General features: G+C 42.3%; 2 protein-coding genes across 2 annotated transcripts; one reads left to right on the forward strand and one right to left on the reverse strand.

Moving 5' to 3' along the window:
• On the reverse strand, positions 1-22,698 carry akt3b (v-akt murine thymoma viral oncogene homolog 3b). Its single transcript, XM_080760579.1, has 14 exons — positions 21,603-22,698; positions 19,006-19,580; positions 15,509-15,634; positions 14,028-14,139; positions 12,227-12,371; positions 10,270-10,401; positions 9,063-9,128; positions 8,503-8,571; positions 7,928-8,050; positions 7,369-7,497; positions 6,393-6,607; positions 4,017-4,104; positions 1,674-1,776; positions 1-528 (listed from the first exon to the last, which is right to left on the reverse strand). Exons 2-14 carry the CDS (start codon positions 19,049-19,051, stop codon positions 443-445), a joined length of 1,440 nt encoding a protein of 479 aa, XP_080616705.1. The 5' UTR covers positions 19,052-19,580; positions 21,603-22,698; the 3' UTR covers positions 1-442.
• Positions 19,765-26,383, forward strand: LOC308313466 (protein SPMIP3). The gene is made up of 4 exons (XM_080760580.1): positions 19,765-19,949; positions 24,043-24,136; positions 25,138-25,221; positions 25,856-26,383. The coding sequence occupies exons 2-4, from the start codon at positions 24,057-24,059 to the stop codon at positions 26,022-26,024; spliced, it is 333 nt and encodes a 110-aa protein (XP_080616706.1). The 5' UTR covers positions 19,765-19,949; positions 24,043-24,056; the 3' UTR covers positions 26,025-26,383.
• The last annotated feature ends 462 nt before the right edge of the window (positions 26,384-26,845 follow it).

A 26,845-nucleotide genomic window follows, 5' to 3' on the forward strand; every position in this document is an offset into this window, starting at 1 on the left:
GGTATGATACGAAACATCTGCACACATAAGGCAACATTTTTGGTTTTGTTCCCTAAAACGGCTCTTCCAAACCAAGTGCAAAAGAGTCAAACGAAAACAAAAAGGAAATAAAAAACAACAACAACCAAAATAACAACCAAGAACGCAACCGGGTTGACAACCTAATACTGACAGAGAGAAAAAATAAATAACAAAAACATTGCCTTCTGCAGTAAATAGCGCTGAAAATGTAGGAGACTTTTTTTTTAGTGTGGGGAGACCGGTTTGAGTCTATCCCACTGTGCAAAACCTCTTTTAAAGTCCCTAGAAAGACTTCTCCCAGTCTGCGTGGCAGCAGAGAAGGAGAAAAAGAGGGGAGACTTTTTTCCTAAAATGGCTACGCGTTTTCCTCAAAATGGCCACGAATGGGGGCAATACTGGCTGGCCGGCTGGGTTGGAGCGCTCACTCTCGCCCACTGGCCGAGTAGGAGAACTGTGGGAAATGGGGCCTTCGCTCGCTGTCGGCCGCGTCCATCCCGTCTTCATCAACTGAAAGGAAGAAAGGGAGAATGTTATTAGTGTTAACCACTCAAACCCTATGTTAAAACAGCAGATCTACAAGCTTGCAACACATTGTGAGCTTGTGAATCTGCTATTTTATATCTCTTATTTTATATTTTTGATGAATGTTCGCCTATTATGACATGCCCAGAATTCGGGATACTAGGGTTGATCTGGCCTAGCCAGCCAATCGGCTCCCTCACTCCATATGACAATGTTCAATGCCCGTGTGTTCGGATCGATTGGTCAACCCACTGAGGTGAAAAAAGGATTAGGACAGACAGACAAACAGACAAAAGTTTTGTTCATTCATTAGTAGGATGTCCACCTGCTCTCTCTGCCCACCATTTCTCATGCACTCTTAGCAGGGCTAAGAGTGCATGAGAAACGCACCCAGAAACGAGGTCCAGAAACGCACCCACCCGCTGCTCTCTTTCTCAATGCCTGTCCCAGGCCAGAGCATCCTCGATCATCCACTTCATTGGATGTGTAAATCTAATCCTTTATCAGGCTTCTTCTTTGGAATCAAAGTCTGATTCCCTGTGGTCCCTGTGTACAGTAGGCACAAGGCCCTATCCCCTACCATTTTTTACTATTTTAAAACATTTTAAAATAGTACAAATAGCCGATCTACACGATAACGTGTTGATGTAGATTGGCTAGTTGAACTATTTTTTAAATGTTTTAAAATAGTAAAAGATTGCAAATAAGTTTAGGGATAAGGGGTAAGATGGAGCCCTATAGTGTACCATCGAACGTTCATGGGCCCCCTTGAATGCCAGGGGTTTTGCTGTGCTCTCTGGGGGTGTCCTGGATTCCTAGTAGTTCGTGTTGAAGCCAAAATGAAGGCAAGTGTACCCGAACACGGCACACTGTGGCCGGGTGTCACTGTGAGGAGGGTGCAGTGTTCTGACCTGAGATCAGATTCTAAAAATGTCTTCTACATCCTGACAGCTATGTTTCTATGTCAGTCGCTCTTCGATTTTTCAAAAATAACAGACCTACAAGCACAAGAGAACCAAACATGGGAACAAATGACTACGCTGCCTTGGAAGACAAATAATGAAGATAATGAAACTTTGAGCTGCAGTGACAGATGCACTTCATGGTAAACTGTGAAACGTGCCACTCACATTTTTCTGGGGGAGTGATGGTGATGGTCTGAGCCGTGAACTCCTCGTCAAAGTATCGCGTGTCCGTCTCTGAGGAGACCTGTGGCATGAAGGGCGGGACCAGCTGGAGAGGACAGGTAATGGGACGGTGTCTGTGTCATTTTAGATTTTAGCTATACAAATAGCGACATTGAGAGAACTCTTAGGATTTATGTACTTCCCATCACAGTCAGAACTGCAGCCTCACTCCCAATCTTCCACCGTAGTCTGAAAACCCACCTCTTTAGACTCCACCATGGCCCGTAGCAATTGCCATAGCCTAGCCCCTTAGATAGCATTTTATGTCGACTTAGATAGTATTTTAGACAGACTTATAGCTCGTTACGTAGACAGCACTAGAATTGCATTTTATGTAGCCATAGCACTTTATAGTACACATGTATATTGTATAATATATAATATAGTATAGTATGTATAGTTGACATAGATACTCCACTGTTACGTTCTTAGCTTATACACGATTCAACTACTTTTTATATATGTGATGTATGACATGCTTTTGTTTTTGCTTAAATGTAAGTCGCTCTGGATCAAGAGCGTCTGCTAAATGCCTAAATTGTAAATTGTAATGTACAACATTGGTTTAGAAAAGTGGTATAAAAAATAGCAGATCTACAAGCTCGCAGCCACACTCATCTGCTATTTCTGACATTGTTTATTTATTTATTTTTAAATACAAATCTTCTCTTCTGGGGGTCTCAAACATTTTCAGATAGGCGTCCACGGTCAAATATATATATATATATATATATATATATATATATATATATATATATATATATATATATATATATATATATATATATATATCTGTAGCGCCGACAGTGGGGTTGTAGTTAAGACGTGTGCTCCAGGAAGTGATGTCCAAACATGTGCGTAGAGTTGGTAAAATGAGGATTTATTATCTGTTTTTGCAGGCCTAGTCACTGCAGCATACATAAATAAATAAATGCAATAAACGTAAATGGTACAAACAGCCTCCTAAACACAGTCTGAAAACTGTTTGCCTCTTGTCAGCAACACCTGCTGCTTGATTGAGATCTGATTAAATACCCTTCAACCTTCACATTGACCACACCCCTCAGTGGACATCATTGGCCACAATTAGGAGACTCAAATGGCGCTTTCAATATCAATTTGGGTGGTCCTTTGAACCACCTTTTCTCCTCTACACCAAATATCTGATATTTTTGGCAAGAATATGGAAAGTTGGAAACTGTGTTTTTTGGTAGATAGATCAACTGCAGAATTCACCAGACATTTCTAAATTTTCTCCCTGCGGTTTTAAGGTAAAGATACTCCATAATTACATGCTGTACTATACAACAACCAAATTTGTCAAAGTATTTGTATACTCTGTGCAGTGACAATAAATTTAATGTAATGTAATGTAATATAATCTAATCTAAATAAAATGTCAGGCTCACATTGGTAAATGGTGCATTTATAGCACCCTTATACAGCCCTCCCCCTATCCACAAGGAGGAGCAGTGCACCAAAGCATTATGGGAATTGTAGTCCAGAAAGGAAGAGAGCCCAGTGTCCATGACATCATGGAGCCCATGGACACTTTAAAAACCTAAAATATCTTAAAAACAAAAAACACACACACACACACACACACACACACACACATATTACCCACATAAAAACCCCAGGAAAGTGTTTTGTGTCTCTAACTAAAATAAGATCTGGTTGCAAAATGGGTGAAATGTGGCTCTTCCTTCTCACAAAAACAGATGCTTAAATGAGCATTCAGTGATTTGGGTGATTTGGAGAAAAAAACCCCGGTTCTGTCCCGGTAACACTTTGATTTGAATTGATTTGATATAGTAGGGAGGATTATAAAAAGAAGAAATATATATGATATTTGAATTAAGTGAAATCACTGAATATACCTTTAGGCAGGTATGGTGGCTGCCAAAAAAATGTATACTGATAAAATGGAAGTCTCCAGCTTCTCCATGTTTCAAGAGATGGCTCTCATGAGATGCTCTCCATTGCTAAGCTGGAACAAATCCAAAAAATGTGGATGCCATTCCTGACAATGCTTGACATGGTGCAACCGTGCATCTTTCACTATTGGACTCATAATGTAACTATCCCTGCTTTCTGATGGTCATCGATCCCACCTATGTGTCCCGTGTGTATGTGTGTGCGTGTCTCTCTGGTATGTAGTGTTAAGCTTACCTTTCTGTCATTTGATGTCTTGTATCGTTGTGTTGTCTTGTATTTGACAAATAAAATGTAATAAAGTATGTAAAAAAAACAAAACAGTGTAGCGGCTATAGACCCTGAACATACCTTCTTGTCGTAGACGTCCTGCCAGTCGACGGTGACGAAGTAACTGTGACGCATGATCTCCTTAGCATCATCCGGCCCTCCGCCCAGCCTGCCGGTGAAAACCAAACATCATGCACCGCTCTTTCATGTCGCCATCATTTGAACAAGAATATCTGCCTCTGCCGCTGAACCCAAAAATAACTTCCCAGGGTGAATGAGTTCACTCCCTTCAGGTGCAGTAGCCTCCTTTCCTACTCTGTTTCCATCTATGTTGGAATCGAGACAAACGGTCCATCTCACAGTGGGGTATTAACGCCATCCAAATGCTTGTACTGTACAGTTTGTGGAGATCGTTTGATTACATTTTAATTTGGTTTATTGCATTAACTATAATGCAATAAAAGCACACCCATGCACACATAATCCAAAACACCCAAAGTTTACATGCACAGCTACACCAAAGGACTGCAATGGAAATAATCTTTCTTGTGACTATTGTGTGCAGTTGTATGTTTTGTGCTTACGTATGATCATTGTTAACAAAGATGGCAAATCAAATCAAATTCCGTTTTTGACTGGTATGGATGAACACCGTGGCATCACATTTCATCACTTGGTAATGAAAGCCTACTAGCATCATGTTTAGATGCTAGAGGACATCAAAGAAGGCCCCATGATGTCTAAAATGGATGCATTTGTACTGTCACGTGATGAGAGAATACAGACCATGTAGACTTAACATCGAAAACAACACATGCCACAGTTTCGGTTTTGTTTTTGCAATAAGAATATTGACAACAGGGCAGACGTGGGCACTTCTGCCAACTCAGAGCTGTTCGAGTTGCATAAATATACCTATAGGCTGGAAATCGGTTATACGATTGCCGTGAACAACATGTTACGCAAAAAGGGCGCCCATGGCGTCAGCATTGAACACGAAAGGCCCCTGACCAAGCAGTGAAATAGGATGCCTTGGGGTGACAACGAGTTGCCAGGCCATCATTCGGAGGCTCTACCTAGTAGTAAAACAGTTAAAGTGGCGGCTGAGTAGAGTCCAAAGTTCCCTTTGCACTCTATCAGCCACCACTTTAACTGTAAGCACTGTACGCACATCCCAGCAAAACATTTTCAGGTGCTGAACAACAATATGTACATTGGAGAAGGAGGAAGGGAAGTTTGCACACTGTAACTCAGCTCCCAGTGGAAAATGTATTAAAAACAGTACAACGTTTCGACCACTGTGGGTCATCATCAGGTCTCAGGTCTTCGTCAGACCATGCGCAAACTTCCCTTCCTTCTTCTCCAAAGTCAATAGTGAACCTCAGGATTTTACAAGCCTTAACCATAGCCTGAAGACAACAAAAAGTTATTGCATCCGTGTGTTTAGCTAACCTGACTCCGCCAGATTGCGGCAGTATTGAGTTCACAAATTCCCTCCTCCTGCCTGGATCTGGGCTCTCTCAAGCCCATCGCACACCGTCTGCGGCGCGGCGCGTTGCGGCGCGGCCTGGAAAATAGAACTGTGTTCTATCGGCGCGCCAGGCGACGCGGCGGACGGAGCCGGTGTGCTATAGGTTAATTGAAAATAATGGAGGCGGCCGTGTCCGCCGCGCGGTGGACGCAGCCGGTGTGTGGTGGGCTTTAAGCAAAAAATTATAAATAAATAAGCAGCAGGACAAAAATGACGATAATTTCAATTTAGATTTGTAGTCTTGTTAGGTTGTGTTTACATTTACACTGTGGCAGCGCTTCAATACGTCATCAGTATCGCGTTGATCCCGCCTCTAGCGCCCGCATATCTCTCTGTTCAGAAATGGCTCGGAGTACATCGTCTCTGCCGGAGAGGGACCAGATGAGAGCAGGAGGAGGAACTCACTGCTGCCACCAGCTGGCGCAGTCAGGTTAACGTTTAGCACCCCGAGCTAGAATCGATCCCTGATCGCCAACTCAGTAGACCAGGCAGGCAACAAGCCACGCCTGGTCATCATGTTGGTTAATAGTCTTCTAGATTTAAGATCAGAGTAAGCAGAGTAAGAGTCAGCTGTGTGAGTCAACAACTGTCTTTATGAACTGGAACATATGTAGCTGTTCCAGCATATTTGCTTGTTGACTCATTGAGTCAAGAGACTCCCTTGGGTTCCTGGGCATGTCTCTGTCCGGATGTACAATGTGGGAGTGTTCAAATGTTTGAGTTTGTATGTGTGCATGCATGTGGACGCAGAATGCTTCGCTTCCATATTTGTATTAATTTAAAAGATTTTGTGTGTTATTTAAAAAAAAGAAATTTATTTGTGCGCTGGTGTCGCACTCCCAAAATATCCGATTTACAAGCTGTGTTCGTGTTCGTGTTCGTGTTCGTGTTCGTGTGCGTGTGCGCATGCGTGTCCACCCGTGTACCGTTTGTTGGGATCCTTGATGAGCAGGCCAGACAGCAGGGACTTGGCGTCGGACGATAGGGTTCGTGGGAACTTGATCTCCTCCATGAGGATGAGCTCAAACAGCTTCTCGTGGTCCTGGTTATAGAAGGGCAGCCGGCCGCACATCATCTCGTACGTGACCACGCCCAGCCCCCACCAGTCCACCGCTCGGCCGTAGTCATTGTCCTCTAGGACCTGGACGTTGGGAGGAGGGACGGTCATTCAATACGCAGTGGGGGGGGGGGGGGGGGGGGGGGGCTATGCCCATACACACAGCGCCAGGATGTTAGATGTAGTGTATGATAGTAGAGCCCGACCGTTATGACCGCTATGTTTGCCTTACTTTGTGACTTCGGTGTTGGCAATCATGCAGCTGATTTTTTTACCTTTTAAATTTACCATTACCAAATTTACTTTTACTTTTACTTTCATTTAATTAAAGTTCTAAGAACTGAAATGCCACATATGTCTACTGTAATCCTAATTCATCGGTCCTTGGGATTGCAGAGGATGCACAAAAATGTAGGAAGTGAGAAAGTGTGGGCAATGGTTTTCTTGGTTGGCTAACCCGACACAGTGTTAGCCAATCAAGCCACGACGATATTATATTTTTGAGTGCCGGTAGCCCTCCTATGTCCAGCTTTTGGTGTGTGTAACCCAAATTGTGTCCTAACACAAACATTAAATGCCATTGACAATGAATGGACAATTTTGAGTGTTTGTGTAAACACAAACATTGCGTAACACAAACATTGAAGACGAAGGTGAGGACGCAAATTCAGATTGGCCGGAATGAGATGATGTACGATGATAAAAGCGCCCCTCACTTGTCACGGGTGTGATTTTTTTTTACAAAACATATTGGTCAAAACATTGGTGGTCTAGGTCTAGATGTTCCAAAATCAGGATAGATATTGTGGTATCGGTGGGGCTCTAATCATGATAAAGCATCTGACCTCAGGAGCCAGGTACTCTGGTGTTCCACAGAAGGTCTTCATGGTGGCAGCGTCAGTGATGCCCTCTTTGCAGAGGCCAAAGTCAGTGATCTTGATGTGGCCATCTTTATCCAACATAAGGTTCTCCAGCTAGTTGAGGTTAACATGAGAACAGAAGGTGATGTCGTGCCATTAGGACTACTATTGTAGAAATGTAGATAAAAGTAGATTGAATATTATGTACAGTAGAATTTATTTTGTTTGTCCCTGCCTGTCTGTCATGTTGCAGTACATGTGAGGATTGAATAAAAAAATAATTTGAGCAAAAACTTGATTCATTTGGAATTGTGGATACAATAATTTCATGTCTGCATTCCTTTGTTCCAATTATTCATTATGATAATTTTCCCATTACCTCAAGTAAAGAATTGCTAATGCAAAAAAAGATAAGAAAGGGAACTACGAATTGTGTGGGTTTCTTCATATAACATTAGACATCACATCATGTTTTGAGATCAGCAAACACATACTGTAGGCCAGCCCTACCTTGTACAGATGTAGTTAATAGTGTGCAGTGTACCTTCAGATCACGGTAGACGATCTTAGCAGAATGTAGGTAGTCTAACGCGGAGACAATCTCAGCACCATAGAAGCGGGTCCGATCCTCAGAGAACACTCGCTCTCTTGATAAGTGGAAAAACAGCTGCCGAACACAGAGAAGAAAGCACATCAATAGTACACTAGCAGCATCCCTGGTGGGGATGGGATTACACCAGGTGAGATTAAATCACATGTTTAATACATGGCAGGGAGAAGTCTTGTACATTTTCTGTATAAGGCTTACAGAAAAAAGAAGGGGGAAAAAAACCCCGCTCTAAATCTCTAAATCTGCTCGATATGAGGAGATTGATGCCAAAGTGGTAGCATGTTAGAGGCTGGCGTCATTTAGAAACCTTGTTCTTTTTTGCTACCGTGGCACATGGACAGCAAACAAGTTACCAGTGCAATGAAGGAATACAGTTTATACAGGTGGATTATTTTACCGTTTAAGGATATACACAGATATGTGATATGTGATAATGAAGGGAACTCCTTGAGACACCCCGTTTTGTGGAAACCTCATCGTGCCCATGAAGGTAATAATGGCATCCTTACCTCTCCTCCGTTGACGTATTCCATGACAAAGCACAGTCGATCCTTAGTCTGGAACGAATACTTCAGAGACTAAAAGAAAAACAGGTATTAAACTTACAGTAGATATGTAGGTTGTTAGTTAAGCTTAAATTAGGTATGGTATTTTTTAACTGTTTAATATTTGTATGTGGGAGTACTACGGATGGAAATGAGCTACCAGCTAAATCCAGCATATTTACATGAAATCATGCTTATTGTTGAAATGTTCATTAATGTGCACTGTTCCGGAAACAAATAAAGTAAAAATTTATCTTTTTTTATTTTGTTTTGAAGTGATGGCCTCTGAACTGCATAAAATAAAATCTGAATGGGCAATCTGTCTAAAATCATCAGTGTCCTTCGAGTCGTTACTCTTTCCACAGCGCTTCTCAAAGCAGTCGTGGAATTGAGAAGGTTGAGGGTCTGTGTCTTCCCTTTCAGACAAATTGCGTCTGGATCAATTTCAAGACAAGGCTTCTGTTAACGCGTCACCGATCTAGCTAGATGCAATGTTACCCGAGTGTTGGGTGGGCCATACTCACAGTTAAGAATGGATGTCGGGTGTTTTTTAATACCCTACTTTCTGTGAGCGTGTGAGCAACTTCATCCTATGATACAAAGAGAAAGAAGAAAGAAACAAAGATGGGAGACAGGTCAGTACTCTGAGTTTTGCTAAAATGTGATGTCAGAGAATCTTCCATGTGACAGAAATCAAATCAAAGTGCCTTTTTTAAAACAGTGAGTCGTTTGATCTGATTTGGAAGAATCGTAAAGGCCCATCTTTTGTTGAACAGGGTTTGATGAGGACAGATCAACATATGGAATGTCAGAACAGGTCAGCTCCATATATGGAGATCTAAGGTTGGCAGCGAGGGCAGTGTCTTGAGTGTACAGAGTTTGATGAGGGCCCAGGTAGGGCCGGGCCTTAATCTTCGGGCCTGTTGAGAACTCTAGTTTTCACCGGCTGCTGGGCGTGGCTGCACTAATAACTTTGGGGCAGGCCCGTCTAGAGTTTAAATGGACAGGTACGGTATCAGTCAAAAGGGACACATCGAAGAGGAAGGATGGATAGGGAAGGATCAACATATGAAATGTCAGAACAGGTCAACTCCATATATGGAGGTTTGAGGTCAGATGTAGAGTTGCTGGCCAATATTGATGAGATCAGGGATCTCCATATATGGGCTTAATATTGATGACATCACGTGATGTCACGAGACATGACCATATGGGTCGTGACCAACCAAACAAACAACTGACGGGAAATGCACGATTCCATAGTAAAAGCCACCTGTGATCGCAAATAAAATGTGTGAAATTTCTTATAGCACAGACCCAGAAAGTTAAAAAAATAACAATTGTTCAATTGAACGGTAATTCAAATATTACCTGTCATTTTAATAATGGACGATTTACTTTACGGACAAGTGCGCATGACCTTTGGGCAACTAGAACATGACCTGTACTTGCCTGACATGCAAGTGCCTCTGAGACCTTAGTGTCAACCCCTGTGATATTTACAATGTACTGTAACTAGCACAGCTGCGGTGTTTGGAGGTGGCCTCCCATGTAGACCCTGTGTTCAGGTAGGAAGTAGGAACACTACTGGTTGACAAGGGGAATTACCTGAAGCTCAAAGCCCGTCTCAGCTAACTAGTACATCAATCTTATGCTTTAAAGATTATTTCAGAGTGCTCTGGAGACAAGAAAACAATAGAAAAATCTAAACCAATGAAGTGAACAACAAACCTTGGCAATTATGACTTCCTTCTTCAGGATCTTCATGGCGTAATAGGTGCCACTTGCTTTCTCCTTCACCAGAATGACCTTCCCAAAGGTGCCCTTGCCCAACAGCTTCAGATAGTCAAAGTCATTCATTGTCTGGGAAAAGAGAAAGAGAAGTGAAATATAAAAAACAACAACAACCTCAGAAAGCATCTGGTTCCCCAACGCTCAATATTCTTTCTTCCTCCGAACTGCATGCACCATGCAGTGCTACTCCCTTACAAGGAGGATGGGAATTAAAACACTTTGAGGGCATTATATTAAATGACATATACAGAGGCTGCCAAGACTGTTTAATTACGTTTGGAGCATACGCCGAAGTATTTGCGCCTTTGATCCATGAAAATCCGCTTGAAAACACTCCAATGATTTGTTATTGAGCCGACAAAAAAGCCGTGATCCAGGTCATAGACAAAGAGCAAAGCAAGCTAAGATTTTCCCTACACCCTCGTTCATTTTGCATTGGACTCAGTTTCCCAGAAGCCCTTGCAAGCCGGCGGTTGGTTGATTTCCGGTTATGTCATCATAACACGTCCGCCTCGTCACCAGGTCCGTGACAAATTCGCTATTTATTTTAAATTATTACAAAACGGCAAATTAAACACAAAACAAATAGCGGGTTTATGCAGTTAAACTGTTATTCAACACAAAAAAAACCTAAAAACTAAATGTCAGTAAAGTTATAGGGTGAAATGAGTTTGTCCACTCTACAAGCCACTTCATCAAATAACCACCATCCATAATTTAGAGGTCAGAAGTGACTTCTAAAGTTTCTTTATCATCTGGTCTTATCTCATTTCTTATCTTACAAGAAGTATAAAATTAAGTCGAAAGAGGACATTTTCACATGCCCTATCTTTCCATGCTACTCAACTCTAAATGCAGTTCTAAGCGTCTGTTATCTTTAAATAACTAGAATGTTTTCAACAACAGAATATCAGTTGTACTTGGCAATGAAAGACGTTCAGATTGTATTAGTGACATCTTGTGCAGCCATACGTTTATGAAATGTGACTGCAAACGTTGCATGCAATCTTATTTACATTAAGATGACACCTATTGCAGAGCTACTCAAACTGGGAGGGGGGGTCAAAATGTGTTGATACATCCTCCTCACAATCATTTCAAACACCATGTTCTGTGTCTGCTGTTTGCGTGCATGACTAGGTCATCATGCAGTAAGATGCGCGCTGCACGCTCCAGTGAAATTGTAGGCTACGGCTGAGAAAGATTAGTTAATTTGTGTCGGATAAGGGCCTATTGGTGGGTTTTTAGCAGGGGTTTCGCATAGAAGACTCTATGGCAGGGGTCCTCAACTAGAAATGCTGAAGGTCCACTAATTTTTCTTTTAAAGACTAAGGTCCGGTTTCTTTTGTCTGTCTTTTTCCGCCCACTCTTTTATTTTTGTCCTCCTGAAATGTACAACCTGAAGTGATATTGCCTTGTCTGTCCCTGTTTGAGTGTGGACCTGATGTCATATGTAGAAAAAGGACTATACAGAGACATTGGAGATGGTGCCACATGGAGGGGGGATGAGGGAGGGAAGAGGGGTGGGGGAAAAAAAAAAAGAAATCTTGGGAACTGCTCTTGTGTCATATGTAAAAGTGTTATATGTATTGTATTGCACTTTCCAAATAAAACAAATATTATTAAAGAAAAAGACTAAGGTCCGGTCACATGAGTGCGATGCTGGTCTTCGCACTCATGGGACGGGAAGAAAGTGACGTTCACACACGCCAGGAATGAACGCGTTCACAATGACGTTCATCAAGTAGAAAAACAGTATGTTCAGTTCACCCAAAAATATGAACGGGTTCGTGAACGATCGGTCTGTGAACGCTGGGGTCCTTGACTTGGAAGTTCAGTTTGAGAACCACACTGACCTATTGTGTTTATATTTTGTGAAGCCAGACGATCTCACCTTTCGTTTGTGGTGGCTGATGGACGTGTCCATCTCCTCCTCGTTGACGTTCTCAATCTGCGATGTGGGGCTGCAGAGGATGCCCTCCTCCTCCTGCTTGGCCAGAGAGTCAGCCACCATCTGGATGGCCTCAGCCCACTCATCCCTACAAACCATCACAACACCGTATACCGTTAGCCTATTCAAACAGTGGTTCTCAACCAATGGTTAACCAAAATGGATGCTCCTATGGCAGTGGTTCCCAAAGTGGGGTCCGGGGACCCCCAGGGTCAGTTAGCATTAACTTGGACTCTCAGTGAACGTCGACCACCTCAAGGCAATTCAGATAATAGTCAGCTATGCCGGCAGTCATAGATTAAATCTATTAATTAATAGGATTCGTTTTTCCATTAGCTGCTACGAACTAATGAACTAGTAGGCTATGAGAAGAGCTTTGTAATGTTTACAATGAGCTTGACTACTATGGCTTAGGCGGGCATAAGCCAGGAAAAAAGAAATAACAGGCCAGAAAGAGAAGAGTGTGCTGGTACAACAATCAATACAACATAGCCACGACTTTAAAAAAGCTTCAAAGTCTAGCTTGGCCATTTACTTCCATACTGTACATCAGAGGAGCAGCTCCATTCCAATAAAAAAACATCCATTTGAAAGATGTGAGAGCTCCTCTGGCAAAATTGGTGCTATTAAAGTAATATTGACAATCCATTCTTAGTGGATTCTTGAGCCATCTTTAGCCCTCTACCACACAGCCTCAATTGCAGGCTATAACCTTTAAATATCGAGCATCAAAACTTAAGTAATAGGGTGATTCCCCCCCTCAGGATTTTGGAGCGGAATCCTGCGACTTCGAGTTGCGGGCTTTGACATTCTCAGGCTGTGTTACACTGCCACACCTCTTTCTCCTACTTCCTGTCTTTCTTCTCACTGTGTTGACTGACTGAAGCCCACTCTGACCAATGAGAAGAATTAAATACTCAAGAACAGGGGTCTTCAACAGGGGGTCCGGGAGCCCAAGTGGGCCACAAAATATTTCTCATAGTGCGAAGCAGAAAAACAATTGAGGGTTTAAGGTGGTTACCCGTCTGAAAATACACATTAACATGAATCCAACACAATGCTACACATTGACAGTGCTGTCAAACAAGTCTATGAAATCTATGAAAAAGTTAAATCTGCAACACAATTGTATACAATATTTAGTGGGGGTCCCTGCTTCATCTCTCTCTCAGCTAGGGGATCCTTGGCCTGAAAATCATTGAAGACCCCTGCAAGAATAACAGACTTGGTCAAAACGTTGTGCTCACAGCGAGAAATAATGCTGTGAAAAAAGAAAAGACAGCGCACTTGGGAACGCAAAAGCAGCATGTGGGTAGTTTTTCCTTCTGTTAAGAATAACAATACTCCCAGAGTCCAAAGTGAGTGCGTAGCCAAGGAGAACGTAATGCTGGAGGAGAACTCAACAAGCAGGGGAATTGTCAAAAATGAAGCCAGGCATGTGTGAAGCTGTCTCAGTGGGCTAAAGGCACAAACCACATACTGCACTTGTTACTACAACGCAGGTTTGGGGGGGGGGGGGGGGGGGGACTGGTAGACCTGATCACAAAATGCCATTGCGAGTCCGCGGTTCTATTCCTGGCTGGCCAGACCATTTTGCTGAATGTCATTCCCCTACTCTCTCTCTCCGTATGTCCTGTCTCTACTATTTCTGTCAAATAAAGGCCTATAAATGTATCAACAAAACCTTTTATAAAAAACTATTCTTGAGCTAGTCCGTAGTGGATGAAAAGAAAAGTGAAGGAACCTCTCATCTGGGGAGTCTACGTGAAAGGTCCTCTCTATGACGGTGGTCCACTGGAGACAGCGGATGATGAATGTGTTTGGCTTGGGTCGCTCTGTCTTCATTAGTTGGCATTCTGAGAGAGAGAGAGGGGGGGGGGGGGGTGGGAGGGGGTTAGACAAAGACAGTTACTAGAACCCGACCCAAAGCAGTTTTTGGGTCCAATGCGACCCCAATTAGCCCACTGATTACAGATTTATTATGTTTTATTTATTTTGTTATCCAAAAATATAAAAACACGAAAGTAGCTGAACTATAAACTCAGCGTGAGCTTGTATATCTAATATTTATAATATCATAATTTATAATAATAATATATTTATATAGAATAGCACAGCATGTGCAAATCTCACATTTAAAAACGTATAGATTGTGATCACAAAACGTTCACCTGCCTCCTTCTGTTTGCCCTCAAGTCATTTTTTAAGCACACATCCCATGCACAGAGCAGAGATTTGCTGGTTTTCTCTACCTGCCCAGGGGTCTAAGAGACGCTGACGAGTAGTGAAGTTTAAGCACTTTCAAACTGGCATTCCTATTTTGAGACATGCCATTATAGGTGAACATTGACAAACTTTCCACAGAAATGTCAAAACGTTTCTCTTTTTTCCCACCTTCTAAAATATCAGAATTGCCATGTTTAATAGGTGTCATGAGATGAAGTATATGGCTTAAGCTTATTCTTTTGTTGAGCTCACTGCAGTACCATCAGGATGAGAGCATTAGCTAGTAAAATGATTGTAGTTTGTGTACAGGTGCTCTTATCTCAGAGTTTGGACCGTGTGCACAGACTGCAGCGCTGCTGTTGTGGCAGCAGTTGGTGGTGGTGTGGCATATAGTGACACTGGCAATGTTGCCAAAGTTTACAAAGCAGCCAACTTTTGCTGGTTGACAAAGAAACAATGCAGACTTCTGTGACATTGTGCCAACTTGTCACAGATCAGAGGAAAATAAAACTTCCGACAGCTAGAAGCCAGACTTGCTTGCATGATGACTGCGCAAACAACTTGAAATGTCAACTCCTGTAAACTTGATATTGCTGCGGAAAAGTTTGTACAGAGAACCAGGTGGAAACAAAGAATATGTACTTGTAAGCCTTTCTGAATAGGAGCAGAATAAAAAGACAGATACCTTCCCTAAAGAGTCTGGTAAAAAAAAAGTCAACATGTATTTGAAAGCCCCAGTCTATCTCAACCTTTTTGTTCAAATACTGTAACTCAAAGCAATGCCTTTGAGTTTCAAATCAAAGCAATGCCTTCTTGCTTTCACTTACTGTGAAAATAAACACAATGCAGATTATTATTAGTAAGTTTTTATTACTTTGAACTGGGAAATTGAAATAGTATTAATGTTTGCTTCATCTCGGTAGAAATGAGAAGTGTGCCTTATTTCCAAATGAGACGGAGTTCCAGTGGAGTCCAGCCAGCTACAATGGGTGTTCTTACTTGCTACAGAGAAGTTGTTGAGAGGATAGGCCAGGTCAGCGTCCTGTGGCTTGTCCTTATAGCCTATGAAGGAACCATCCGTCTTCAACAGGAAGTAGCGTGGTCGCCAGTTCTTGATGTACTCGCCTGCCAAGAGGAAGTAGCACAAACAGCTTTCGTTCAGCAAACAAAATCACCTGCATTAGCTCAGTGTCGCCAAGACAAATTCTTGTACGGAGGAGGGAATTTGTCTCTGTGACATTGCAGGCCTGAGATATATTGACAACATAGTACATACAGTGATACACAGGCAGCACCTGAAGCATATACAGACAGTACGGTTGCAACCAGGATGTAGTATGCCGGTTCAAAAGAATGAAAAGGCTTATAATGTATGTTTAGGTAAACAGCATCACACAGAGTTAACACCACTACTGTAGATGGTAGGTACTGTATGTATGTATGCACTATCGCCATGGAACATCCACATATTGTGAGTAGGGATGTCCCAATACTTTTTTCGTTCCCGATCCGATCCCGATACCACAACTTCTGTGTTAGCCGATACCAAATACCGGAGAATAATATTTATAATAATAAAAAAAAGAAAATTACTTATTTTATCTTGTGTTGTTAATAGCAGACTCCTCACTCAAATGTGCACTTGCAGTTTGGGCAACTCGAAAGCAAACTCTACATGCCCCAACATATTATTTACCTGCCAAAGTGTCAACCCCTTGCCCCTGTATCGGATCGGTGGTTGGTTAGACTGTTGGTATTTCATCAGTTTCATCATTTCATCAGTAATCGAATGTTAAGTTGCACGCCGCCACAAAACCACCACAAAACCGTTACAGATATGTTAAAGTAGCAGTTCCACTGTGAAACAGAAAGACACGTAACCCCAATGTCATTCATAATATCCAAATATCAATGTTGTCTGTAGTTTTAAGCACTGCACCCTGTACTACCGCTGCACATTATTGGACCAAATTTGGGGAACAAAATGGAACATTACGGAGAAGGGCCCGCTACAAAGACTAATGCAACACTGACAGAGGAGACAGATAAAAAAGCATATCGTCGCTGTCATGTAGAAACCTTGTATGTCCAAAACCGGTTCCTTTTTATTATAGGACATTCGTTTACAAAAAGTTGAGATTTCTGTCCTGACAGAGACAATTTAATAAATGATATACTCTGTGAAAAAAATGTGGCAATCCTCAGAATGCATCCTATTTCTGCTGTAATGATCAACCATATCAATAACAATAGAACAATTCAATTGTTATAGCAACATGTTGTAGATGTTTGCTATACTAAACCAAATCTTGTTCAAATTGCAATTCCTGTCAGTCAGTCAGTGTATCACTCAAAATCCCCATACATGGGAAAGCCCCCATATATGGTGCCCAGGTCTCGTGACATCACTATGACATCTGATGTCATAGTAAATGCAATCTGCTGTCGCAATTAAATCCCATATATGGAGATCCCTGATGTCATCACTATTGGCCAGCAACTCCACATCTGACCTCAAACCCTTAGATCTCATATACGGATACATGTCAGAACCTGTAATTAGTTATTATTAGTTAGTGCAGCCGTGCCCAGCAGCCGGCGAAAAGTAGAGTTCTCAACAGGCCCGAAAATTAAGGCACATCAAACCCTGTACACTCAAGACATGCTCCTTATATGGCCAGTACAGAATTAATTCCATGTTGATCTGATCCCCCCATGCCAAAGCGCTAGCGCTCGCCCAGCAGTCTGCCGTCAACGAGGCAGATGCATGCACTTAGGCGTCTTACTGGTAGATATCATCTATAACTTCCCTGTGTATTTCCCTTGGTTGCCATTGTGCCTGAGGAGGCGGGGTTTCTTTGATATGATTATAAATTGTGCTTTTCTGTTCATTTTAATCATGTAGGTTCAACAGATAGGAATAGCCCAATCAGGTCCTGATATTTAGATTTTTGGAATATTATCCGAGTGAAGACAGACTGTGTCCACACATCTGCAGTACAGTATGTCACCTTTGTGTCTTTTATGGAGAGGACAACATTACTGTCAGTCAGACCTTCTTGCAGGATGAAGCTTACTCTGAAAACCGTTTGTGTGAGAAAGGATATTTGTCTACAGTACAAAAGGGCAGGGTACTTCAAATTTGTTGTCAAATAGCAGCATACAACAGGCTTGACTCAGGGCCAATATTTGTATCGTATTTGTAATTATTGACCACGCCACACAACAGAAAATACAGAGGTCATATAGTCCGCCATGGCACCGTTGGAGGTGCGACAAAGAAAGCAGAAAGACCATCCTTCTGTATGAAATAAAGGTACTTCAAAACAGCCATTGAGAAGGGTTTTAGACGTCAAGGCTAGAGCCCGACTGATATATTTGGCTGATATATCAGCTATTATTTCACTTCTTGACAACATCGTTATCTGCAATTATGCGGTCAATGTGTCCCGATGTTTTACCTTTTTAAAAAGCACACGTGTCACATCGCAACGTGTTGTGAGCTTGTAGATTGAGCTTGTACGTTGCCTATTTTAGAACTTGCTTTTAAATAGCTTAAGTGGTTAAATAAATAATGTGTACATTTAATTTTCAATTACAGTTAAATGTTCTTTTCATATAAAGTATGTATTCTTAATTGAAATATTGCATTCTATCCAAAAGTTAATTGTTTGCTTATAGGTTAATTATCCTCAAATTGAAAATGTAGTCAAATATCAAGATTTTGCACTTTACTGTTGATAAAGATATCGGCCATATCGATGATGATGCGATCTAGGACTCAGGATCGGGCGCAAAGGTTTGGCAGCTCTACTCAAGGCCTCTATTGTGAGAGCAGGCTGAGGTGTACAGAACAATTCACTGAGCCGTGGGGGCCAAGGAGGAAGGAACCAGGGTGTTAAGTCATCCTCTGTGTGCTCATAGTGGCACAGAAGGAACTTCCCCCCATGCCTGCCAGTCAACAGCCACACACATACTACAGCAAGTACACAAACGTCTAAACACCCATGCTCAGAATAACACATGGTCAATTAAAAAATAAATCACCTGCGGATATGAATATTTTATTAAATAGGATTATGTGATCTTCAGCCATCTAAAATAATGACACACTGCCATTGAAGCTAATAATGTAAAGACCACTGATTTTCAACCTTTTCTGATTTGCCATGAGAAATCATGTCTAATATGTCAGATATGATCTGTTTATTTGGTCCAGTACATAATAATGGTGAACATGAACTATTAATCATTTAGCTGGGATTTCCCTGGAACCCATTCAAGGACGCATGGGTGTCCCTAGACCCCTTGTTGAGAATCACTGACATAAGTAGACACACTTGGCAGCCACACTAAAGACTTAACACGTCTCATACAGGTACACTAGCATACCAAGCAGTATACTATTACTCATGGGTAGTTGGGTACACACGACATGACAACGCAAAACACATGAAGCCTTGGTGACAAAGACGGACACACACAAATGCACTGACCTCTTTTCTGGACCCAGCCTTCCTTGACAACGTTTTGGTCGCTCATGGTGCCTTCTCCCCGTCACCTCTCTTGATGGTGTGACCCCGGAGCCGGAGGAGGAGGGGTGGTGGTGGTGGCGGGGGAGGGGGGTCGAGGGTCAGCGGGTCCCTCCGTCTACCTCCTAGACACACGCCCACTGTCACCCTCGCTGTACTCCCCTCTATAATCCACTCTCTCTCTCTCTCTCTCTCTCTCTCTCTCTCCTGTCCCGCGTTTTACCTGAACCTCTCCACCTGCTCTCTGCAATCTCTATTCCCCGACAATCACTTTCTCTTTCCTTCTCTCTGACCTGACTTTCTCTTTTATATATATATATATATTATTTCACCACTTCCCTCCTGCCTCTCCCTCTCCGTGGGACCCTCCCTCTCCTCGCCGTCTCTTCTTCCCTCAGACCACTCTCACTTCCGCTGTCACTCGAGGCACACACCTGAATGTTACACATTCACTCACTCTCTTTCTCACAATCACTTTTCCCTTCTCTCTCTCTCTCTCTCTCTCTCTTCTGTTCAGGGCTGTCCTGCAGTGACTCAGTCTGGAAGGAAATAAGAGGGACAGAGTAGAAAGAAAACGAAGAAAAAGTCAAAAGATCATTCTTTTGCTCCCTCCCTTCTCTGGTGTTCCCCTACAAACAACTTAGCCTACATGAGACCCAGAGTCATTGTTAAGACCCAGAACACACTTCCCGTCTTCCCTCTCCCCACCCACCGTCCCACTTCTTCCCCTTTCCTCTCCCTATATACCACTCCCGCCCCAGTCTCCGTCTCTCTCTGTCGAAAAGTGCTGATCCAAAGTGGTTCCTGGCTTTCTTAAAGGAATACATGGCCACTTTGCGTTGACTCTAGAGTCACCTACGGATTATTCTTCAATGGGAGGGCACAGACAACCTGCTGCTATTGCCAAGGTCAGAGCTACCACTTGGGGGGGGGGACATATATAGCTGTTTTTAAAACTGCATAATCATGTAAAGCAGTGAATTTGTTATGCAAATAAAATATAACAAGTTTGTCAATAAAAGGATGTCAAAAGCAACTGACAAGCAGAAATAAACGTATGTTTAGTTTTCCCTGGGGATTAAAGTATCTCTCGTTCCAAGATGTGTGCTAAGTAACATTATGATTTATCATGTCATATCAACCTTAAATTCTTGCAAATACATTTAAGGCTATTCTGGCCCAATAATGTAATTGGAAGCTACCACTCTGTTTTTTTTAATTCAAAGCCCATAATATGTGATAAATGCTGTGTTGCCAATGAATATGTCCCAAACAGTCAGGGCACACAAAAACGTATACAAGATCAACTTAACTAGCCTACCTATAACAATAAAAGATGCTCAACGCATATTGTGCAGCTCAGAGAGGATACATGATAGCAGGGAGAAGGCGACAACAAATGGGCTCATCCAATGACAACAAAAACAATGGCTGACACGAGAGACGGCGGTCTATTTTTAAGAAGGCATTAAACAGTTCAGAGCCGTGTCTATGTAAACAGAAACATCCCTGTCTCTCGTTTATTGGGCATGATCAGTCCTTGCGGCAGCACAGCATAAACAAAACAAACAACACCGAAACAAGAGCTTTTGTTTCAAGGGCGTGTGGTGTCATCTGTTACATAATAACATCCGCTTGGCGTGCTCCATTAATGTTTATATTAGGTGAGGAGCAAAAATACACGTTTCTATCACGATTCATGAGAAATCCAATGATCAAATATTATACACGCTTAACAAAAAGAGAATGTCAAAAACGATGTTGGGAAATTAACCAGCAACGCCAAGTTGGCCCGTGTGTGATGTTGACAGGCTTATTATAGTACTATGGATGCGATGCTGCTAGCCAATGAGCTAGCGAGGAATGCTAAAGCAGGCTAACATAGATAGCCTAGCAGGCTAACTGACAGGGCTGTGTGTGCCTTTGGACATGATGGTGATGATGATGGTTCCTCTTCTTTTCATCCACATATTCAATCATTGCTGGAGCCGGTGTTTTTTTTTTTTAATGATGTGTGGCTGTGCCATCACTGCGTTGTGTTTTTGGGGTGGATGAATGGATGGATGGATGGATCATGGATGGGTGGGAGGAGGAGGGGGGTGCGGGGGGTGCCTGCTGCCTGCCGGAGGCGCAGAGGGATACAGAGATGGGCCGAGGCCAGACATCATGGTAGCAGCAGCACTGGCTGCCTGGCTGGCTGGCTGCACCCCTCCCTCCCGCTGCAGCAGCCAGTCAGGCAGGGCAGGCAGGCAGGCAGCATCGCATCCCAGGCAGCGCCGCATCCCAAAACTTACAAATGACGTGCAGCAAGCAAGCAAGCAGCAGCAGTTAGCTGCTAGCATGATGCTAACCACAGCTCCCACCCATCCATTCTGTTTTTTTCTTTCTTTTTTTAGAAAAAAAGAATGAAGGCAAGAGAAAAAAAACACGCCCTCATGCTAAAATAACGGACCGACCCGGCATACGATCAATAAACAGCTGGGGTTTTTTTTAATCACCCATGCTGCGGATTATTATTATAACACGTTATTGTATTATTATTGTTATTATTGGGTCTTTACCTTAGTCGAAGAAGAAGGATAGGGACACCCCCCTCCCTATGGGCGCTCCAGCATCCAACGCGGCAGGCAGGCAGGCAGCCTAGGCAGGGTAATGTCGGGAGGGATGGAGCGCTGGCTCAGTGATCCGAATAGAAGAAGAAAGACAGCGATGGATCCATGGCTGCGGATGGACGCGATTGCCTGCTCTGGAGGTTGTTTTATTATTAGTGAGTGAGGGATTGATCGCAGCGACAGACAGAAAGAAAAACAGACAGTCAGACACACAGCTCTCTCTCCTCTCCTCTCCGGCTCCGACACACACAAGCTGCCTGGCTGGTTCTGAGGAAATCTCGTGACGTCACGTATAGCAGGCAGATTTTCGGAGCGACTTCCCTCTCCTCATATCCATCCATCCATCCATCCATCCAGGCGCTTTTGTTGGTCTCCGGCTTTTGTTGCTGTCTACTCTCTACACCCCCCACTTTCCTCCACAGTCACACGCACTCGCTCACGAGTCACACACACACTAGAAAAGAAGATGAAGAGGATAGGACATTATATTTAGTTTAAATGCCCAACGTTGACACTGTATACGGTACCATCAGAAAGCCCTTACAATTTACTTAAGATAAAGTTGTTTCTGAGACATGGCATTGTTGTGGTTTGAGTGTGTGTGTGTGTGTGTGTGTGTGTGTGTGTGTGTGTGTGTGTGTGTGTGTGTGTGTGTGTGTGTGTGTGGACAGCAACAAAAGGCAGCTTCTCTCTTGGGTCTCAGTCAATGAGATTTTATATAATTTATGGTAATGATTGTACCCATACCCACTATGGTAAAGGTTGTCTCTGGTAAGAAAAGTAAAAATGTCTCAATGCTTAATTTTCTAAATACTTTTTGTAAAAGCCACGCCGTTCTTTGTTTGTTGATTCCAAGATCCACATAATAAAAAATGGTCACAATGTTATTATTGCCTTAATTGTTGAAATGTGCTGTAAAACAAATATGAGTTGCTCCTGCGGGGGTTTGCATGTGCGGGTGCGGTGTGTGTGTTCCCATATAGGGATGACAGCAGCTAACCCTATAGCTACTTGTACAGTACAGTACACGACAATAGTTTTTTTTAAAACATATCTTTTTTTCCCGTACACGCAAATGGCAGCACAAACACTAAAACAAAATCTTCAAAGAAACACCAGGATATGTCCATGAACACATTTACATTCAGTTAAACACATTTACATTCAGTTAAACAAACAGATGCACAATGTCCCCATCACAGTTCCTTGCCCCCACCCAACAGCTGACAACTCAAATCAACCACTATACATCCAAAGCCTCTTCAATATCACCTCTCTTAAATGAAGTCTAAGAACCTCTCCCATACACACGACAATACTGAGACACCCAACACCTCTGGCGTATAAAAATAAATCAAAATGTAAGAAATAGACAATCTAAAATAAAAGCTCACATAAGATAGGTGCATTGTGAGCTTTTAGACCTCTTTTTACCTACAGTAGGCTACTCAAAGCCCAAAGATGCTTTGACCGAATGTGAAGTTGTGTGACCTATGACTCTGGATGCAAATTATGTTTCAACTCAAGATAAACAGCAACTGTTTAACCCGTAAATCAGTAAATGCATGATGATTTTCAGACATTATTAAAGGCAGACAAAGAGTTATTTATCATTTTACATGAGAGGGTGGCTATAGCATGACTAGTCGATAGTCCTAGTATACAGAAACAGCAGCCATAGACATTGTGCATGCGTGTGTGCGTGTGTGTGTGTGTGTGTGTGTGTGTGTGTGTGTGTGTGTGTGTGTGTGTGTGTGTGTGTGTGTGTGTGTGTGTGACGTGCGTGTTTCAGAGGTGACCGTTGCTAGCCTATCAGTGTCAGTTTGCTCTGTTGTGAACGTTGCTAGTGTTGTATTTCTCTGGACTATATCTCTTGCAGAGTCTGTTATCTGAAAGAGAGCATATAGGGGGGAAAGTAAAAAGAAAAGATAGCAAAAGAATGTAGAAAAGTAAAGAACTGACTTAAAATGGTGTCAGCTTAGTCTCATCAAATCCACTTTGTGGAAAAGGTCTAAACTGACTGTGGATTCACAGGTAGGGAATATGTCACCTTGACCTTTCTCTATCTTTGTTATGGCAGTAAAATAGGCAGCTACTGTCCATTCTTTTTCTCCCCTCTAACTTCTGCAGGGAAAACCGCTGTTCATTCTTTACAGAAATGTTGTAGATTTTGTTATGCAAGATAAATCCTATAAGAGATAACCCTCTTCTTGTTTTGAAATGTTATTTGAAAAGGTGATTGTTCTGTACATTTGGAGTAGAGTAAATATTTGTTGTCAGATTCTGGTGCAGGTGAACACACAGCCTTAATAATACATTGAGGCATTAAGGCAGCATCTCTTGAACACTGGGACAGGACGCCTTCATGACTATGTTTTATCTACTGCAGAGAACGCCTTGAAAATGACAGGACCTGGAGTAGCACTGAGGTTGCATGAGTTCAGAGAAAGACAGGGTGCAAGCCAGCTCGGCGGAGAGGCCAAGTAAGAACATTACAAAATGATAATTAAAAACAATAATTATTTTTCTATTTATTTATACTGTTTATTTTCTTCAAATAATGGTGATTTTGAAATAAAACACCGCCTTTCAATTTAACAGACCATTATTCCATGGCTGGTATGAAAATGATTGACAGTAGCTCCAAGCTCACAGTGACATCATTGTACAATTTTCAACCACTTAAACCCTATAAGCGCATCATTGGCCGGGGTCCTTCGTAGGGGGTTCATACTAGGCTCTGGATCAGTTTCCAGTGCAGGGGACCCTTTAATCACTTTCAATCTGCAATTCTTTGAGCCATTGGGGGCGGTCGTGTTTAGAGGGAACCTGTCTGATAATCAGAAGGTTACTGTTTCGCGTCACAGTTCACCCAGTATACATGTCCCTGCAGTAAGACACTAAACCCTGTCCTAACAGCAGTCTGGTTATTCCACCAGACAACAATTCAAGCTCTGCTTTATGTGGAATGGGTTACCTGCAAGCCTTAGGTCAATGCTCTCTATTGTTAAGGTCCTCCTTAATTAAAGAGCTGGCTAAAAGCTGAACCTAACAATCAATTAGTTGAATTGCAACAGGTTCCATTTACAGGACCAGAACCCATGTCTTTGTTCTATTTTCTTTTTTTTTAATTATTATTCTGTGTATTGTGACTTGACTCAAACTGTATAGGCCACACCCTTAGAAAGGACACAAGTAATATCACAAAACAGGCCCTGGACTACAATCCACAGGGAAAGAGGAAACAGTGTGTAGGCAGAGAAACAACTGGAGACGTTCCACTCTCCAAGACCTAAAGAACATCGGAGTGAGCTGGCAGGAAGCAAAAGCTCAGGCCCAGAAGAAAGTGGAGAGCTCTGATGAACGCCCTATACCCCTCAACGGGGGAAAAAAGGATTAGGTCAAGTCACTGTGGTCAAGTCACATTGGCATGAATAGATCTGCTCATCATTCCTATTAATTCACCTTTCCATCTGTATTCTAGAGTATCTCGCCAGGGGAAGGATGTGTGGGGGATATACCCAGGACAACTAGCTAGAGTCCACACTGTACACTCACAGCATTCTGGGTAAGGAGAAAGTATCCTGCTTCTCTAGTCTACTAGGTTGTTGCTATGAGAATCAAATGCAATTCTGTATTCATAGAATTGTATTCGGGTGGGGGATAATGTACGTATGAGACTTGTCTTCTGCAGCAGAGAGCTTTAATTTAAAATACAATATAGCCAAGCCAATGTTTTATCTGAAGACCTGCATGATTAATTTAAAGGAGAACCTGTCAACTGCAACATCATCTTTTTCCATTTACACTTGCAAGAGTATTTTTTTTTAAATCTAAGTGTACTGTAGGCCTATTATAAGGTGTTTCTATATGCCTCCTAAAGAGGGTGCTCTTGCACTGTGTTGATTCCCCAGCCACCCCAGGCCAAATCATCTTGAATACTGTAGTTTGACAAAAAATCTTTACAGTATTCAAACAGAACACACACACACACACACACCCTCCCTGTTTGCCCATGATTTTCCTCTGCCTCTCCCATGTCCTGCTCCTCCGCCATCACCTGTGGGGAGTGGTGACCAGCTGAGCCAGGTTGGGTGAACTCTGCCTTGTGTGTTCTGAGTTTGAGTTCCTGCACTTGGGTCCTAACACCTGCAAACCGTGACACTCTGTTATCTAATTATTCCTTGTGTTCATTCCCACAGAGTAAGACTCCATCAGTATGAGGAGTACCAGAGCAGCTTCGACCTCCGCACCTTACGTGCACTGAACGATCTCCATCACAGCCCTACCGTCCAAGGTCAACACTGGCCTGTCCCAGAGACGGCCTATCAAGAGCACTTTGGTTTGCCCTCACACCTTTTTCATCTATAGACTGTTGGAATGTCATTTTGTTTAACTCTCAGAGTTACAAACCTGTAAGTGTCCATTTGTGAGGACTCAGAGATATATTATCAAGTATTAGTGTTGACATAATCAGTGCCGGCCGGTATCAAGTTATAGCAATCAATAAGCATTGTGAATTTGAATGCTGTGGGAATTGAAAAAACATGATTGTGTCAACACAAAAAGATAACATTTTGTACACACAATACTAGGGATTGGACAATATGAAAATTACATGTCACGATAATTGTGCATTGTAGCAAGAGCTGTGTGCGTGATTTCTTTGTTCATGAAAATATTGCTTTCATGTTTGCTTCAGTTTTCACTGTTCAACGCAAATTAAAATCTCTGCGATACAATTATTGTGAGTGTTTTTTTAATCATGATAAATGATAATAACAACTATCATCCCATCCCTACTGCACAACTAGTCGGCATGCAAGACGGCATGGTGCTTGCAGTATAGGCCTTAAGTATGGCAGTATGTTAAGTATGGCAATGCATGATTACAGAGAGAGATTGATCTCACTCAAATACTAAAAGAGAGATCTTCTACATAAGTATACAAACACCCTGCACTCTTGACATGATCCACAGTATAAATAATGACAAAGTTGTGTCACTTAACATTCATCACTTGGGTTACCTGTTCCAGAAAGGAAAAGGAAGGAAATGTGATATAGTTCCTGGGAATTATATGTCCCCGTAGCTAAACCAGTTAGTACACTTTCCACAAACAGGCAAGGGTATTGTTAAATGCAAACGGTTGTTAAAAGGAACCCTGGCTAATAAGACGAACATGCTTTAAA

The sequence above is a fragment of the Protomyctophum bolini genome, assembly GCF_963924005.1.
Source record: "Protomyctophum bolini genome assembly, chromosome: 3".
Classification (NCBI taxonomy): Eukaryota; Metazoa; Chordata; class Actinopteri; order Myctophiformes; family Myctophidae; genus Protomyctophum; species Protomyctophum bolini.

Bases quoted from the DNA above. Each gene is read 5' to 3' on its own strand.
- LOC308313466 (XM_080760580.1), top strand. From the start codon at position 24,057: ATGACAGGACCTGGAGTAGCACTGAGGTTGCATGAGTTCAGAGAAAGA. The intron at 24,137-25,137 runs GTAAGAACATTA...TCTGTATTCTAG, and splicing joins CAGCTCGGCGGAGAGGCCAA to AGTATCTCGCCAGGGGAAGG. The intron at 25,222-25,855 runs GTAAGGAGAAAG...TCATTCCCACAG, and splicing joins GTACACTCACAGCATTCTGG to AGTAAGACTCCATCAGTATG.
- akt3b (XM_080760579.1), bottom strand. From the start codon at position 19,051: ATGAGCGACCAAAACGTTGTCAAGGAAGGCTGGGTCCAGAAAAGAG. The intron at 15,635-19,005 runs GTCAGTGCATTT...TCCTCTTGGCAG, and splicing joins AGGCTGGGTCCAGAAAAGAG to GCGAGTACATCAAGAACTGG. The intron at 4,105-6,392 runs GTACACGGGTGG...TTTCACCGGCAG, and splicing joins ATCAAGGATCCCAACAAACG to GCTGGGCGGAGGGCCGGATG.